This window comes from Ricinus communis, chromosome 6 (assembly GCF_019578655.1).
Source record: "Ricinus communis isolate WT05 ecotype wild-type chromosome 6, ASM1957865v1, whole genome shotgun sequence".
NCBI lineage: Eukaryota > Viridiplantae > Streptophyta > Magnoliopsida > Malpighiales > Euphorbiaceae > Ricinus > Ricinus communis.
The window spans coordinates 21,513,364-21,532,513 of NC_063261.1; the positions used below are offsets into that span (position 1 = coordinate 21,513,364).

A 19,150-nucleotide genomic window follows, 5' to 3' on the forward strand; every position below is an offset into this window, starting at 1 on the left:
CCTCTAAGATTTCTTCTTCCTCTTCTTCTGACATAATGATTTCTTCAGCCATCCATAAATTGATTAGTCTTTTAACAGATATATCCAAATCTTCAGGAAAAAGTCCCAGATAAAGAAAGCATGGCTTTAACTAGCGCGGCAATCGGTCACACCTTAAAGCTAACACAGCTTGAACTCCAGATTGCTGATCATCATCTGCATTTCTGCCTCTGAAGCATAATTTGACATTTTCACTTACCATATCCCATCCTCTCAATGAAAATTTGGTGGACAAAAAACCTCCAAGCACAATTATGGCCAATTTGTAAACCATTACATTCTCCTACCATTTCCTTCCCTAGTTTTTCCAAGCAAATATCAGTTCTGTAGCCTGTAAGACATCCAAAACTAATTTTTCCTTTTAGCAATTGTGCATACAATCAAGCATTATTTGCACTTCTTTTTTTTTTTTGGAAAATCTAGCGTGGGAATGTAATATTCACTATTTATTATCTATTAATATAAGGAAAGATGACATTCGCTTATTACCTTTCATGTAAATATAAAAGAAGCAAAGTCTAACAAAATATTACCTGTTCCATCAGTCCTTCAGACTTTCTTTCCAAACAATTCCCAGCTCTCTTTAAAGTTTAGACACAAGGGACTTTATGGACGAAACCTCTGGGATCTACACAAAAGGCCACTTCTTTGATACGAGTGGTTAGTAGTATCTTGCTACCTGAATATAAAGAGGATAACCGGCACTAAAACTTCTCCGGGCATCAATATTCCGAATGTCATCAAGTACAACCAAACATTTATTGGTTTGCTGTATTTGATAAAGCATTGTAGCTATCTCATCATCTTCTAGTTTCACAATCTCCTTCGCTTCTTATTCGAAATAATCCTCAACAGAATATATCTCTTGTTTTTCATTCTTGAGATGCGTAAACCCAAACAAAACAACGTATGATTTTGGATTTTGGGATAGTGGCAAGTTTTTTGACAAGAATGGTCTTTCCATGACCACCCATCCCACGTAGAAACGTGTGAATTTTTATAGAACAACTAAGAATGATTATGTTACAAGAATTTTAAATTTATTACATCTTGACATGAAAATATATACATGCTGAGATTCTGAGTCTTTTTTCTAACGGATACTTCTGAGTTTTTGGGAAAAAGGTGGAAGTGACCTTTCCTGTCTTGCAGGAAAGGATGCTCCCTTTTTTCCTTGGTCAGGGATGAAAGGTCTGCACAAGCAACCTAGCTTGTGCAGCCTCTGAGACCAAAAAGAGCTGCTATTTTCTGTTTTCTTCATCATTCCCCCTCAAGGTGGGTTCGAATAAGTTTATCGAGCCCATCTTGCTGAGAATAGAGTAATGAGTCTGATTGTCAAGAGATTTTGTGAATATGTCTGCTAACTGATCTTGACTCTTAATATAAGGTATTTCAATTTCTCATTTCTGGACTTTTTCTCTGATAAAATGGTAATCAACTTTGATGTGCTTAGTTAGCTCGTGAAATACTGGATTGGACGCTATGTGACAGGCAGCTTGGTTATCGCAATGCATTTTTATAGGTTCTTCGCTTTCAATCTTTATATCCCTGAGAACTTGTTTGATCCAAATGAGTTCACTAGCTGTGGATGCCATTGCACGATATTCGGCTTCAGCACTTGATCTAGCAACCACACTTTATTTTTTGCTTTTTCATGTTACTAAGTTTCCTCCGACAAAGACACAGAAACCAGTGGTTGACCTCCTGTCACAGCTTCAGCCCAATCTGCATCAGAAAAACCAACTATGTTAGTGGAGTTGTTTTTCTTCATCCAGATTCCTTGACCGGGTGTTCTCTTGAGATATCTAAGGATCCGGTCTATGGCTTCGAGATGGCTGGAGCGAGGAGCATGCATGAACTGACTTACCATACTAACTGCAAATGAAATGTCAGGTCTAGTGACAGTCAAATAAATCAGTTTTCCTACCAGGCGCTGATAATGCCCTACGTTGGTTAAGGGTTTTCCATCTTCAAGGTTGAGTTTGACTTTGGTTTCCATTGGAGTGATGGCCGATTTAGCTCCTATTTTTCCTGTTTCCTTTAATAGGTCAAGGGTATATTTCCTTTGAGATAGGAATAATCCCTTGTCAGATTTTGCCATTTCTATACCAAGGAAATAAGAAAGTTGGCCTAGGTCTTTGATATCAAATTCCTTTTTTAGGCTTTGTTTGACCTCTTCTATCCCCTGATCATCATTTTCTGTTATTATGATGTCATCAACATACACTAAAATAACAATAGTAAGTTTGTTAGTATGTCTAACGAATATAGATGAATCCGATTCACATTTATTGAAACGAATGCTTAATAAAAAACGGCTGAGTTTGGCGTACCATGCTCTCGGGGATTGTTTCAGGCCATAGATTGCCTTTTTTAGTTTACATACCAGGGAAGAATCTGAGATTGACTTATGTCCGGGAGGTAGCTTCATGTAAACTTCCTCTTCTAAGTTTCCTAGTAAGAAGGCATTCTTGACATCCATTTGGAACAGATTCCAACCCTGATTGATTGCTATTGAGAGAAGGATTCTGGCCGTATTCATTTTAGCTACAAGAGCAAACGTCTCTTGATAGTCAACTCCATAAGTCTGCGTGAAACCTCGGGCTACAAGTCTTGCCTTGTATCTTTCAACGGTTCCATCACTATTGAACTTGATTTTGTGAATCCACTTACATCCCACGGGTTTTTTATTTGGTGGAAGTGGAACAATGCTCCATGTCTCATTCCTTTCTAGAGCAAGGAGTTCTTCTTCCATAGTTTTACACCAAGTGGGGTCAGTGTTGGCTTCATAGAAGCTAGTGGGTTCAACGAGTTTGGAAATCTGACATAGATAGTTGCGGTATTGATTAGATAAGATATTATAGGAAATAAAATTCTGAATCAGGTATATTACCGAATGAGACACAAAGTCTCTAAATTTCACAGGAGGTCTGGTAGATCTTCACAAGGCAATTTCTTCTTCTGCTACTTCTTGAGATTGGGCCTCTAGAATAGGATTGTCTCCCCCTGAAGGAATTAGCCTAGAGACGAGAGGGGACTCCCCCTGAAGCTGACAGTCCTGGTCCGAGCTGCTAAGAGGGAAATCAGAGTTAAACGGAAATAAGGAGGGGGGAGGACCATTGGTAAAGTCTGTGCTAGTAGGAGTGGTGTAATAGGGATCATTCTCTACAAAACTGACATCGCGAGAGACATAGATTTTATGGGTCACGGGATCATAACATTTGTATCCTTTTTGGGTGGAGGAATATCCTAAAAAGAGGGTTTTTACAGAGCTGCAGTCTAATTTATGCTGACGCTTTATATGGACATAGCAAACACAACCAAAGACTCGAAGATGACCTAAATCTATTTGACGGTCTTTGAGAACTTCTAGAGGGCTCATATTTTTTAAGGTGATAGTGGGTAACCGATTGATAAGATATGTGGCAGTTAAGAGAGCATCCGACCAAAAAACAGAAGGGACATTATTTTGAAAAAGAAGGGTGCGAGTGACATTGAGAAGATGTCGATTTTTTCATTCAGAAACACCATTTTGTTCGGGAGTATTAACACATATGGTTTGATGCAAAATTTCATTTTGTTTAAAGAAACTAGAAAAATTGTGGTTTACGTACTTCGTACCATTATCAGATCGAAATATTTTTAATTTTGCATTATACTGGTTTTTTATAAAATTAAAAAATTCTTGGAATCGAGAGAAAACTTCATTTTTTCCTTTTAATAAATAGATCCAGGTGTTACGAGAGTAATCATCAATGAAAGTGACAAAGTATCTAAAATGATTATAGGCAGTAACGGGGCCAGGTCCCCAAACATTAGAATGAATTAAATCAAAAAGTTTTTCTGACCTATTGGAAGACATGGAAAAAGGCAATCGTGTGTGTTTGGAAAATTTACACACATCACAATTACTCGAATTTAAATTGTAACAAAAAAATTTATTTAGGACGGAGTCGGAGGGATGCCCACATCTTTGATGCATGAGCATGCCAGGGGTGGTTGATATAAGACATTGCGGGAAGGACTATGAAGGTAGTAGAGGCTATTTTCTAAGTGTCCTTACCAATCGTCTTCCCGGAATTTCGATCTGAAAGGAGACTGAAGATGGTGAGAAAATGACATTGCAGTTCAAATTTTGAGTAATCTTACTAACAGATAACAAGTTAGAATTAAATTCAGGCAGAAATAAAACATCATTAATGTTGCAATTAAAGTGTCATTTGGAGTTGGATGGGCCTGCTGGGCTTGATTGGAGAATGGGCCTGGCCCATGGGCCTGCTGAGCTTGATTGAAGAATGGGCCTGGCCCAACGGAAAGGTCCAACCCATGAAGACCATGGATCATTGGGTCGGGTCGGGTTGCCTGATTTGGTTCATTCCGGATTAGATCGAAATGGGTCGGGTCGAGTTGAGAAAACCCTAGAAATTCGGGTTGCATTTCGGGTCGGGGCGTCATATATTTTTCGGCATATGACGCCCCCATTCCCGAATGTGCTCCCACACCCTTTCTATGGTTTTCTTCCCTTCTCATTCCGCTCCCCCCGCCTCTCCTCTCGCCTCCCTTCGAGCCAACCCCCTCCCACCCTCTTGATGGCCTCAGCTGCGGATGGAGGTGCCAGCAGCCATCGCAGTGATGACCCTGCTTTTTGCAGTAGTCACATCGCATGATGGCGCTCTGCCCTCCTCTCTGACGGCCTTGGTCTGGACGGGTGAGGTATGAGTGGCTGTCCGTGCTCTCTGATGACCCATTCATAGTGTTCCGTCTGGTTTCTTCATGTTGGATAGTCGCTATCACAGCGTCTATTGACGACAGCTGAGAGGCGAGGAGGATCTGAGAACGCAAGCTTTTGTAGCTTGAATCCAGGTCTCCGAGGTAGGTGTAAATCAAATCTTGTTATGCCCTTCTTTGGAGTTCTTCTGGATCATTAGACGAAGGAAGGTAATTTTATAACTCTTCCCATCTAGTTAATATCTCTGTTGCATATTATGTGGGATTCTTGGTTCCCTGAGTGATTTGAGAAAGTTCCTGCTTCAATCTGAAAATGTGAGCAAAATTGTTTTGATGCCCGTAAAGGCCTTTTAGTTTTTTCTAGATTGCCTTTGATGACTCCATGAGTATACACAGTCGGGAAATCTAGCTTCCATGGTATTAGTGAGCATGGACATGACCAGATGGTCATTAGTCTGCCACTCTTGCATTCTGTCCAGTTCTTCTTCTGTTGGAGCTTCTGGAATTACAGGTTTGGGTTTTTGTTTATTTCTAGTAATGAAACCTAATTTTTTTTCTGCCACAGAGGGCAATGGAAATAGATTTTGACCAATCAAAATAATTTTAGCTGCCTCGCAGGACAATGTTTGTGATTTTTGTGGTTTCTGAGTGAGCCATTTCTTAGGCTTGAATTTTGTGTTGATGGGGTAGATGATGACTGGTTTTAGACCAGCTCTGATACCATGTGAATTTTTATAGAACAATGATAAATGTTTATGTTACAAGAATTCTAAGTTTATTACATCTTGAGATGAAAATATATACATGTTGAGATTCTGAGTCTTCTTTCTAACGAATACTTCTGAGTTTTTGGGGAAAAGGTGGAAGTGAGCTTTCCTGCCTTGTAGGAAAGGATGCTCCCTTTTTCCCTTGGTCAGGGATGAAAGGTCTGTACAAGCAACCTAGCTTGTGCAGCCTCTGAGACCAAAAAGAGCTGTTATTTTCTGTTTTTTTCAACAAAACGGCAGGAAAAATGTTTTCTTCATCCACCAGCTCTGCCACTAACTTCTGAGGTGTCTACTTTTAATCCGATAACAATTAGTTCTCTAACATGAAGAATAAATCCTTCATAATTGTCTTTCCTTGCCGTTGCAAGAAGTGTTTGAGCAGCCATCTTATGTTTTCTTGACAACATACTCTTCTAGTTTTTTCATTAAATTGGAAATTCTGACCTGAATTGCTTTGACCTCTGAGATAAACCTGCGCACCTGTATTGGGTTGATGCCAGAAAACTAACACCAATATGATTCCTTCTCGATGATTGTTTTAAGGTAAAACTCCCATACAATCACCCGCATTAAATATTAAAAAAATATTTATAAAATAATTAAATATATTTAATAAATGTTATACTATATTAATTTATTAAATATTTTTATATTATAATTTTAGTAATAATAATTTACATACATGGTGCACATAACAAACAATACTAATATATATCATATAATAAATATTTTTAATTTAATTTTTCGGAACGGTTCGGTGAAAGTCGGACCAACGTGCATCATTAGCCTCTCTTACTTTAACAGTCTGTTGACCTGTGCAGCGAGATGCCAGAATGTAACTACTACTCCTTCAGTCCGAAATTCACAACTGCTTGTTACCAGGAAAAAAAGAAAAAAAGAAGACAAACTCACAAATGCTTATATCACTTATTCGCGCCCATATAAATCGTCAAGTTTTTATCTTCCTCTACAATATCTTTATTCTAATTAGCAAAAAAATTCAATCGTTATTTCCTTTTCCATCTATGTCCCAATCCAATGAACTCCAACACCAATCTTCACCAGTTGATCCAACTCCATTTGATCCATTAGAACCGTCAACTCCAATCTCATACCCAATCAAAACCCTCCACGAACTTGAGTCTAGAGCTTACTTTGAATCATTTCACTACCCATTTAATAAATCTTCTGTTTCCCTTGATAGCTCAGACGTTTTCTTGCCTAATAGGCCTAGGCTTCTTGTTTGCCATGATATGCAAGGTGGTTATGGTGATGATAGGTGGATTCAGGGAGGGAATAAGTCTGATGCTTATGCTATTTGGCATTGGTATTTGATTGATGTTTTTGTTTACTTCTCTCATTCTTTGGTTAATTTGCCTCCTCCTTGTTGGACCAATACAGCTCATAGACATGGTGTCAAGGTAATTTTTTCTTTTTTGGTTGCTTAATATAATATGTATTTGAAATGAGTGTTTAATTTGAGTTGGCTTGGAGTTTAATTTTTGAATAAGAAAAATCTGGGTAGTAACATGTGAAGGAGAGAAAGATATGACTTGCTGATGTGATTTAGTTTTTGAATTGAGCTATTCGGCTGAGGTCTATATAGCTTCTCTATTTATTGTATGTTCATTTTCTAAGTATTTTGCGTTAAAATTAATGATGAGTTTATGAAATGAGTGTTAATCCATATTGGTTTGAGTTTAATTGTTGAATTGAGAAATTTGGTCAGTAATATGTGAACAAAAAGACATGATTTTTGTCGGTGATTTGGTTTATGCTTGAAAGTGAGTGGATTGTGGATCAATGTATGTAGTGATGTTTCTTGTGTCAATTGAATCTAAGGTGTTAGGAACGTTCCTCACAGAATGGGAGGAAGGGAGACTTGCGTGCAATAAATTGCTTGAAACGGAGGAGTCTGCTCGAATGTATGCTGAGAGGTTGGCTGAGCTTGCTATTGCTTTAGGCTTTGATGGATGGCTGGTATGTAGTTTGCTATGATTGAATTTTTTAAACCAGATATGCATTTAATGTTTTTTTCACGTAATTCTCCAAGTTTTTATTGGCACTTGAGCACAATTTCTTATCTAAGTATGCGAGTCTCTCATTTCTGGTAGAATAATAAAACATTTTGGAATGCAAATACTTGTGTATTGATGCAGCTAGAGTGCACATGCATTCAACTACATCTGCCATGTTATTGAGTTTCTTATAATAACCACCTGGAAGGAAGAGAGATGAAAGTAATGGATGGGTTAATGAACTCAACTTAAGTAACAGATTAAGAAAACCGAACTTAACTAAGCACTGGTCCAAGTTGAATGAGTCTGGCTGCATTTATGGTTTTGTGCCATTAACCATGGTGCCCCATGTCAAGCAAATAAATATTTGATAGTAGAAGAAAGGGAGAAGACCTTGAGATTATAAAAAGATTATTCAAGTATTAGTTTTTCCATAGTTGAAGATATAATGGTGGCTAAGGGCTGAGGGGTTGTCATCCTAAGATGTCCTGCATAGATAAGAGTAGTGTTCGATAGTGCTAATTCTTTACATGCATATAATAAAACAAGTAAATCATTCGTAACTGGTGGCATCATTAACGCACTTCCCTAGAAAAACTGGGAGGGTTATGAGATATTTATTTTTCCTTCTATTTTTATGGTTTATAGGTGTCTATCTGTTGCACAGACCATAAGCAGTTGTAACAGTGGGATAGCTGTTTGCAGATCAATATGGAGATTAATTTGGATATGGAGAAAATTCCTAATTTAAAGGAATTTGTCAGTCACCTAACCAAGACTATGCATTTCTCATTGCCTGGATCTTTAGTAATTTGGTGAGTGATAGATGTACCATATTCTCTCAAATTATGGAGCATCATGAAATTCTATTTGGACCAATATGTTTTGTTAACTGCTGGTTTGCAGGTATGATGCTATCACAATCCATGGAGAACTTAAGTGGCAAGACCAACTAAATGAAAACAATAAAGCTTTTTTTGATATATGTGATGGCATATTTGTAAACTATACATGGAAGGTACTGGTTTCTCTTTTCTCTTTCATGCCAATGCTAATTTATTTGTTCCTTATTTCTTGCATGCCAGTTTATCAATTTGCTGTGCAGAGAAACTATCCAAAACTGTCAGCTGATGTTGCTGCCGGTAGAAAGTTTGATGTCTACATGGGAATAGATGTATTTGGAAGGAATACTTATGGCGGGGGACAATGGAACGTAAGTACCACTTCAGTCATGTTTGCTTGAGAATTTGCATTTTTTCTATAATCCATGCAGATATTATTGTCAGCTAACATATATAGTGGATTTTGTTTTTCTTTAGGATCTGCCATTTGATTTATCTTCTTTAAAGTGTCTGTCTTTCTTCTCCACTGTGATAAGTGGAGATATGGTTTCTTCTTTGTAGTAGAATATTACTGCATTAGGCATCTTATGGTCTTGCATAAATGCAGAACTTGTTTCTTTCTTTTCTTCCCATTGCTTGTTTTCATCAACTATAGTAGCTGTATGGACAACAGGTAAATGCTGCACTTGAGGTGATAAAGAATGATAATGTTTCTGCCGCCATATTTGCCCCTGGCTGGGTCTACGAGACTAAGCAACCGCCTGATTTTTGGACTGCTCAAAATCGGTAATGCAGTTGTTACTTTTTCAGTATTACATGAATGGTATAAGTCTCCCTCTACAATCGCTGGAATGTCAAAAATCTGATGCAATTTTATTCTGCTAGATCTCCTTTGAATTCTGCATCTAAGGAGAAGTGTTTATCTAGTCAAGTCCTCGTCAATATTTTCACTGGAAAATTTTATGTTCATCATGATTTTTTGATTCATTATCTGGATCTGCAGTTTTACTGCCTCCAATCCTCTGATGTAATGATGTTTGGCTTTCCTTATGATTTTATTTTTCAGACTTTGATAAGTTTTATTTCTATAAAATTCATGTTCTTTGAGATATTAACAAATGTCGGTATACTTTGTACTGTTCAATAAAGATTCAGCCAACCAATTTTCTTGTGTTACTGTAGGAATAAGAGGATAGTTTTATTCTTGATGCCAGTGTTAATGCCTCTCAAGATGCTTTAGACCCCTACTCTTTCTATGCGTACCGCTTTTGTGAGAAAGATGATATAGTGTTTCCATTTTCATGTACCTTCTTCTTTGCAACAGTTGGTGGACCCTTGTTGAACAATCATGGGGAATAATGAAGAATTATCCTAAAATACTACCATTCTATTCAAACTTTGATCAGGTAGCTACCATATCCAACTCTTTCTTTTAGCTGAAATTGACTAGGATGAATAACTTTTCCAAGATATTTGTTTTGTAAATTTTTGATATATTTATTTTCTGTTTACCACATTTTCTTAAAGAAACTAAATTAGCTTTCTTGGATTCATCATTCAAACTATAGCATGCAAATAATGAAGTAGGTTATTTCCAAATAAAAAACTTAAAAGTTACTTATTGCTTATTGTCGTTCTGTGAGGGAGAGATGGTATTCAGATTCAGTTTCTTTCAGCAAACTCTCTCTCTCTCTCTCATAAAACTTAAATGTTACTAATTGCTTATTGTCATTATGTGAGGGAGAGATGGTGTTCAGATTCAGTATCTCCCAGTAAATTCTCTCTCTCTCTCTCTCTCTCTCTCTTATAAAACTTAAATGTTACTTATTGCTTATTGTCATTCTGTGAGGGGGAGATGATTTTCGGATTCAGTTTCTTCCAGTAATCTCTCTCTCTCTCTCTCTCTCTCTCTCTCTGCTTTGGTATTCTTAGTATTAAGAGGGAAAATTCTTAAGATATTTGATAGAACTTATGTGGTCAAAGTAAGTAAGTGTTGGCGAGACTTAATTTGGAGCTTAAAGATATTAAATTTTCTTCCGTAGCAGACAGCAATAAGCAGGACGCTAGAGATCAGAAAGAGTCACATTTGCTTATGCTACCTGCATGTATCAGTTCTAATACTGAGCACATCTTTTCAGGGTTATGGCTATCACATTTCAGTTGAGGACGGCCAAGTGACTGAAGTTCCTTGGAACAACTTGTCTTGCCAAGGATTTCAGGTGGGCATTAAACAGGCTGTCATTTAAACAGCTTCGCATGTTTTCTTTTTGAATTTTCATATCATGTGGCTTTTCTTTTTTGAAAAAATCTTTTTGCTGTCTTTTCGGAATGCAGTTTTACATGATAATGAATGATCATTTTCTTGAGATCTTCACCATCATTTCAAAATTGATTTCCTGGGAACTCATTTCTTGCAACATGTTGCACTTGTTCGATATGCTAATTGTATTATAGTAATGCTGTATATAACTATCTTATTATCACAAAATCAGTGGTAATCCTGTTCCAGTTCCAAGCCTACAGAGGAGCATTTACTGCATTTGCATGAGTATACATGTCAGATTATCTTTCAGAAAGTAGTGTACAATAGTCATGAGGAGATATGAAACCGGTGTAGATTTGTGTTGATAATATTCTTTATATAGAATGCTGGAATTAATTCGTATTATTGCTATTTATCGGAAAAAGAATTTCCAAAACACTGGATAATTAACCATACCATCCGTAATGCCTTTGAGACCAGACTAATTAATGTGCCTTCCTATTGTTTTATTCCATTCTTTGTGGCAGCCTTTCCTTGAGTTCATTGATGGTCCAACTCCTGAACCTATTCAAGTCCTTGTGGAGTAAGTTCATGATCCTAATGGCTTTAATGTACTTTAATACTCCATTAATCTGTTGTTTACTTAATTCCACTACACCTTATGACGTCATGCATATATTAGAGTTCTGTTAGCATATTAATATTCTTGATTTTATCAGCAAGTTACCGGTTGCTTGTGTAGTCAAAAATATTATTTTAATATTCCATCTGTTATTTGCAACTGATTTAAACATAAATTTGGAACATGTAGTGTCAAAGAAGCATCTTACACTGGAGGTGGAAACATTACATTTAGAGGATTACTTGAAGAAGATGGTCATTTTGCTAAAAGGCTCTTTCAGGGAGAGCTGGTTATGGGCAATAAACCTATTCAAATTATATATTCTGTAAGCCATCTCTTTTGTGGTCCCAAATGGTAGACAAAATATAAAGCAATTGTTACATGTGATAGCAGAACACCTGCTATTTTGAGGGAAGGCAGAGCACCTACGTGATGACCACCTCTGAAATGATTGCAATTGCTATTAGCAATTTGAACCTATAGATATTATAATTATAGCATATTGAATACGAGAGAAACCAAAGTATCACTTGCTTTTACAAATACAAGCAACTCCATATATATAGCTCGCTTTTGAGTTCACCCAAACTGAAGAAAACAAAATAAATCCATAATTAGAACAAAAGCAAGAATATTAGAGAAGTATGAATGAGGTAATGTTCAATGCCCCAGGTCTCTGGCATAGCATTACTTATGTCATTTGTCTCCAGCTAAATAGACCTTCAAATGCCATTAGGCTGGTCAAGCTCATAGGAATGAGTCTCTACCTGTCATTTAGGAACTGAAAATTTCAAGTCATTGCACCCATGAAGCTATGGTTAAAGAAGAATGAAAATAATTGCATCATATTTCTCAATCTGTGTTTCTTCTGCTTCCATCTAGTTCACTTGTGACACATTGAATAATGCAGGTTAAATCAGAGGGCGACTCACTACTGGGCCTTTCTTTTCAGTTCTCATCTAACAAGAATGAGAAGACATCAATACTTATGGCATCTTGGGATCTGAGTCATTTCTCTGGAAAATTCAGAAAAGTGATCATGACACATCAAATAAGAAAACCAGAAATGGATCCGGGATGGGTTGTGCATGAGGGTAGTATTGCAATGAATGATCAGATACTAACAGAGATTCATGCTGTATGCTACCGGCGGAAGCCTGAGCAGAGTAAATTGAGAACAGAATACAAAGCAGATGGCCAAGATGACTCATTAGTTAGCAGTCCTGCAGGGTATTTTGCAGTGCTTGGACACATTGCAATTCAAAATTCTGAAAGGAAGTCATGTTTCTTTCCATCCAGTTCATGGCTGGTTGAAGGTCAAAATATCAAATTTAGTTCAGATTCTCAGGGATCCAAATTTGTTAGTGTGAAAATCATTTGGCAACTGAAAGATGGAGATCATTGTGTGTTCTCACATTACAATATCTATGTTGAGAAACTGGAAAAACAAGTTGAAGTTGAAGGAAACACAAATAAACGAGTTAAAGGCGCATGCAAGTATCTTGGAGTGGCACAAGTTACAGCATTTTATGTTTCTGATCTTTCTGTTCCTTCCACTACTTACAGGCTCAAATTCATCATACAAGTGTGTGATTTTAATGGGGATTGCCAAAAGCTGAATGATTCTCCATCTTTCCAACTCGATATTGAAGGTGAGTAAATTTTATTGCTTCTACTATTCTAAATTATTACTTTATGAGAAAGTGTTGATAGCATTGCTAATGTTGTACCATGACCAATAAATAATATTCTGCTTATATGCTGTCAAAAGATATGCTTCGTGAAGTCCTGAATGGAATCAAATGTGTTTCATGACCATGCACTGTAATGCAGGAAACATGATTTATTTGGATGATTTTCTATTCTTGCATTGTAGGAAAGTTTAAGATTGTTGGCAAATACAAGTACCTTTCCACTTAGAGAAATGGTAAGTCCTGTAGTAAATTTTTATTTTCTGAGAGCATGATGATCTCTAATGAATATACAGAAACCCTATTTCACCCACTGGCCAACAACCATTACAAAGCACAAATATTCCCCAACAGAAGCATCGCTTTGCCTTAAACGGAAGTTAAAGGCTCACATGCCCTTAGCCAAGTTAGCCCTAAATTGCTGTACAAACAGAAGCTTTATAGAAAAGAAGACAAAAAGAAGTTACCAGGTCGAACTTGGTGCCACCTTTTTTAATTAAACACTATTAGACAATAGTGAAACATGTCATTAGTGAAAGAAACTATCATTAATTGATAATGTGAGTGCTAACCGAATGTGGATGGATGATCTAGCACATACTTGACGGCTATCATTGTTATACCATTACTGAAAATCTAATGATTGAAAGCGACTAATGGCGCACAAGAAATATACAGCTAGAAAAAGAAAAACTTGACAAGGATAGGGTTAGTACATGTAACTTCAGAAGTGGGTGGAAATAGAATAAGGTTGAAGCCAATGTTGAAAATAAGCAAAAAGATAAAATCAAAAGGTTGCATAACAAGACAAAGGCAGCTGCTCCCCTTCACCTGTAGCTAACCTCGAATGTAGCCTCTTTATGGAGACAAGAGAGGATGGATTTTGTAGGAGGAGAATCCTCACTTGTCTTTTGAGGGCTCGAGGATATATAATACATCCAAAAGCAAGGTGGTTTGGTTTTCAATTATCTTTCGTTTCTTTTAGTTAATCCTGATTCTACATCAATGTTCTATTCTTCTTTCACTAGATTTTATATTCTAGTGGCCCTTTGCTTCAGTACAAGACAACTCTACACCATTTAAAAAATTTTAAAAAAAGAATTATGATGCCATTGTGATGACCAAATTGCAGTAGAAGAGACTAATTGGAACGTAGAAAAATGAAACACATTTTACTACTATTGACATAATCGAAATCCAAACCTTTAATCAAGAATCTAATACCTTCATGACTATTCATTGTGCATTAAGGGTGGGAATTAAGGATAATTACATATTTTTTACTATTTGTGAAAAATACAAAATACAATTGAATTGCTTATATTTTATATTTTGTATTACTAATTACTAAATGAAATATTTTAAGACAAACTAGAATATGAGCAACTTCAGAGTGGGTATATATTTTTTTGGTAATTAGTCATTGAATTTAAAGCCAAGTATTTAGCTTTAAATTCTTTTAGAGTATAATTTCTCATAGATTAATTAATTGACAATAGAACTATATACATAGTGTGCTTTGAATATATTGGTCATAACTATTTTTGTAGTTCTCTTTTATTATTATAAACTTACTTCTTAAGTTATTAATTTAATATATAATATATTTTTTTCAGATAAAAAAGATATCATTGCAAAATGATTTAATCAAAAGGTTACCTCCTTAAAAATACTTTTGAGGGAAAAATTCAATAGGACAAAATCTCACAAAGGAGAAACAATGCATCCAACAGATTGATCAAATACATAAATTCTCAGAGTCAACCTTAAAATAAGCCACTATATTTAGATATAATGCAAGAAAAAGAAAACTCAAAGTTTAAGAAAAACATAACACAGAATTTTAGGAACAAGCAAAGTTAAAACTGAAATAGATAAATGACTAAAATATAAAGGGTCACTAAAGATTAAGCTTTTTATATACTTGACACAATAAATTTTAGAGAAAAAAAAAAAAAAGGAATTCATGTGCCATGTTGAAGAAATGGATAGATTATAAAAATGAAAAATAAAACATTTTTAATGTAAAGAAAATAATAATAATTAATAATAAAATAAAAAACTCTCTAACAAGATAATTTATCCTGTAAAAAAGGGTCCAACTTTAATCCAATGTTATCTTTGCTGTTATATTCTCTTCTACCTTTGAGATTTCTTTTCCCTTCTTCCTCATAAGCATAGAGTAAATGAAAAGAAAATGATGAAAACCAGAGTGACATTCTTGATAACCACATGTACACTAACCCTAATTTGACGCCACCATTTTCTTTTTCTTTAAAATAGTAATGCTTTGATGAAATAAGATATATTATTATTTTTTATTTTTTTGAAATGAGATATCTTTTTTTATTAGTTAGACTAAGAAATTAATATTCACCCTTTTTTAAGTCGAAAAAATTACACGAGGTGGCAACTTTTTTTTCTTCATTCAAAATGAGGATTCATATAGCTAATCCCGACTGTAAGGAAAAATTAAAATTAACATATGTTTAGTTGAAATCTATAAATCTAAAGTATTTATGCTTTAAATAAAATGAGAACTAGTTCAGAATTCTATATAATTAAACTTGTATAGAATTGGTTATAATTAAATTAAATTATAATAAAATAGATAGTCTTTTCAAATGAATCTCATATTAGTAAGTTAATATTATAACATCAAAATATTTATTTCAACCAATTTATTATTTTTATTTTATTTTTTATATATTTTTCTTTGAAATAAAATAAATTTTTGACAAATTTCAACTAAATATAGTATAAAATATAATTGAGGTAAATAGACCGTAAATTAAATCATTAAATTTAAATTGATATAGTTGATTTGTAAATTCTTTCTCTTTTGGTTAGGAATGATTGTTTTTCTTTCTTTCTTTTTTCTTAGGAGGAAAAGAAAAGGGTCTTTTTGTAAATGACCATTAGAAACCTCCACCATGTTTAATAATAGGTAAAAGTTTGTTTATGACCTTGAGAAATAAAACTTTATTGGCCATATCTCTGTAGATAACACTTTTTGTATTTAATACTAATCTTGTCTATTTTCAGAAATTAGATTTATGAATCACCAATATTCATTTCTTTTCTTTTCTCTCTTTTGTTTTTGGGTATTAATGAAGAAATAGTTTTGGGATAGTTTAGAGAGAGAGAGAGAGAGATGATATCCAAAATAAATAAAGCAAAGAATAAAATGGAAAATGTGCTACTGTAAAATAGTGTAGCGGTGATGGAGAAGTAGCCAAAGGTAGGGATGCACATGCTTTGAAAAAAAGAGAATCAGGCAGACATGGTCTCACTAGAAGCTTTGAGTTTATCATACAAATTTGACAACTAGCTACTTGTTCATTTATTTATTTAGAGCTACAAAACGACTATAGAAGAGTGGAGGATTTGTGTTGGCATAATAAGATAATCATTTTTAATTTTAATAAGTTAGAAATTAACAAATTTTTAATCATCAGTGAAACGTAATTATAAACTTCTCAAAAATTATTATTAGATTGTTTTAATAAATATACTTTAAAAAGAAGAAAAGAAAAAAAGTTATCGAGTAATCCTATTTCAAAGTTTAAGTCAAGTGTTAGAAGTGAAATTGTATCGATAAATAGTCTGTTTGATTCGGTTGATCAATACAGTTGATAGCTGGTAGCTAATTGATGATAAATTAAGCCGTTTGGTAAAATTTTACTAGCGGTTATTGTTAATATGTTAAATAACTATTCAAGGTATAATTTATCGTTAAATATAATTTATTACATTATATTTGATACAAATTAATAAAAATAACTTATAATAATTAAAATAATTACAGTTGATCTTTTTAATTCAATTATATTTATTATTAAAAATATTTATAAATTCTACTAATAAAAATTTATATTTCAAATACCATAACTATAAATATTATAATTATTTAACTATTAAAAATATTTTTAAAATAATAATTATTTATTATAAAATATAAAAATTTTAATTATATAATATCAACTTAAAATAAATTATTATTAATAAGTTTTAATAAGAATAAGAGTGTCTAAATAAATAAATAAATCAGTTATCAGCTGATACAATCAGCAGCTGATTGAAACTAAATCAGCTATCAATTGATGTTTCTTAATCTTTACTAAACGCTTTAATATAGTTGTTCAATGAAAAATAATTATCAGTTGCATCAAACTTTTGAACCAAACATCCTGAAAGAGAGACTCTACCTTTCCAATTTTTATACACCATCTTCCATCGTCAATAAGGAACATAGATTAATAAGGAAACAGCTAAGGGTAAAGTTAACTTAGGCTTTATAATACTGAAAGCAAAAGTGCCAAAGTTGTGAATTAAATGTGAGGGAATAAGATAGAAGAATAATATGGAATACAATTTCTTATTGGCTAATATTAATTTCTTCTATCCAATGTTATATTGGCTGTTATTTTCTGTTATCACCCTTTTCTTCACTTCAATCTTTTATGATGAAGTTGACAAATCTATTTTTCCTTTCTTCCTCACAACCACGAGAAATGGAAAGTAAAAAGTCTGTGGGTATCTCTGGCTGGTAAAGTAGAAGAAAAAAAATAATGATCAAGAATCAAGCCAGCATTACATTCTTTGTAGCCACACAAAAATCATTCATTTCGCTAATTAGTGTGGTCATTCAGATTTTTCCTTTTTTTTTTCTTTTTTTTTTTTGATACTTTTTTTTATAGTTCAATTTGTTTTTCTCTTATTTATTTATTATTAAAGAGACGATATATAGCAGAAAATAATCATCTCCTTACATTCGCCGTAAAGGCAAAAACTCATTTAGAGAGTATTTGGTTCAGATGTTTGATGCAGCTGATAGTTGTTTCTCACTTAACAACTATATTAAAGCGTTTGGTAAACACTTAAGAAACAACTATTGATAGTTAATTTAGTCCCAATCAGTTGATGATTGTATCGACTTTATTTTAGAATTTTTTCTTATCAGCTGGTAGCTGATTTTATTTTATTTATTTATTTGGACACTATTATCCTTATTAAAATTTATTAACAATAACTTACTTTAAATTAATCTTATATAATTAAATTTTATATTTTAAAATAAATAATTATTATTTTGAAATAATTCTTAATGTTTAAATAATTATAATATTTAACATTATGGTATTTGAAATTAGAAATTTTTATTAGTAGAATTTAAATTTAAATTTCTACATTTAAAATAATTTTTATAAATATTTTTAATAATAAATATAATTGAACTCAAGAAAATTAACTATAAATTTTTTAATTATTATAAATTATTTTTATTAATTTATATCATTAAATATAATATAATATAATAAAATATATTTAATAATAAATTATACCTTCAATAGTCATTAAACATACTAACAGCAACTACTAATAAAATTCTATCAAATGATTTAATTTTTCAGCCATCAGCTATAAGCTATCAGCCACCAGCTACCAGCTGTATTAATCAGTTGAACTAAACATGCCTTTAATGCAGAAGAGAGTATTCGAAACCTCTCATTTTTAAAAAAACACAACCGTTATTGTCACTTATAATCAAAATAAAACATTTCTCTAAAAATAGATTGGATATCCTAAAAGATTGAAAATTTACATCGCTAATCATAAATTAAAGAAGATTAAATGAGTAATTTGTAACTATAGAAATTTCTAAAGTTTGCATTTGTTTGGCAGATTAAAAAAGGACATGACACCATAAAAGCTACTTGTCTTGTGTTTAGCACACACAGGGATAAAATAAGAGAAAACCTTTGTTATATCTCAAGAATTGATTTTTAATATTTCATTTATCACTTTTCAAGCGTGAAATTTTTTCAAGAAAATAATTAATAATCAGGAATATATATTAATCTCGTATTATTAAAGATTTAATTATTTGATTTACTGCAATCAGTAATTATCTTAAATAAGGTAAATACAAGGTATTATAGTCGTTTTAATATTTCATTTTAACTTTTGCTTCATCTTCTCTTGTCTATTCCACATAATTAGAAATAGAATTTCTTTTCTTTTTATTGGTTATAAATAGATTTGAGATGTTGTAAAGAAATCATTGTTTTAAATAAATCAAGCAGACTACTAATTTTCCCCTACTTAAAAACACAAATGACATACGATTTAAGTATTTTATAATTTAAATTTTATGTAAAGTTTTTTAATATATATATA

General features: G+C 33.3%; 1 protein-coding gene and 1 long non-coding RNA gene across 2 annotated transcripts; one reads left to right on the forward strand and one right to left on the reverse strand.

Moving 5' to 3' along the window:
- Window positions 1–280: 280 nt before the first annotated feature.
- LOC125370389 lies at window positions 281–940 on the reverse strand. The gene is made up of 2 exons (XR_007216290.1): window positions 573–940; window positions 281–387 (listed from the first exon to the last, which is right to left on the reverse strand). It is a non-coding gene; the product is annotated as an uncharacterized LOC125370389 (long non-coding RNA).
- A 5,383-nt stretch (window positions 941–6,323) lies between these two features.
- On the forward strand, window positions 6,324–13,141 carry LOC8272085 (cytosolic endo-beta-N-acetylglucosaminidase 1). Its single transcript, XM_002520735.4, has 11 exons — window positions 6,324–6,955; window positions 7,377–7,514; window positions 8,258–8,367; window positions 8,459–8,570; window positions 8,658–8,765; window positions 9,068–9,180; window positions 9,719–9,800; window positions 10,533–10,613; window positions 11,185–11,240; window positions 11,469–11,604; window positions 12,190–13,141. The coding sequence occupies exons 1-11, from the start codon at window positions 6,449–6,451 to the stop codon at window positions 12,937–12,939; spliced, it is 2,193 nt and encodes a 730-aa protein (XP_002520781.3). The 5' UTR covers window positions 6,324–6,448; the 3' UTR covers window positions 12,940–13,141.
- The last annotated feature ends 6,009 nt before the right edge of the window (window positions 13,142–19,150 follow it).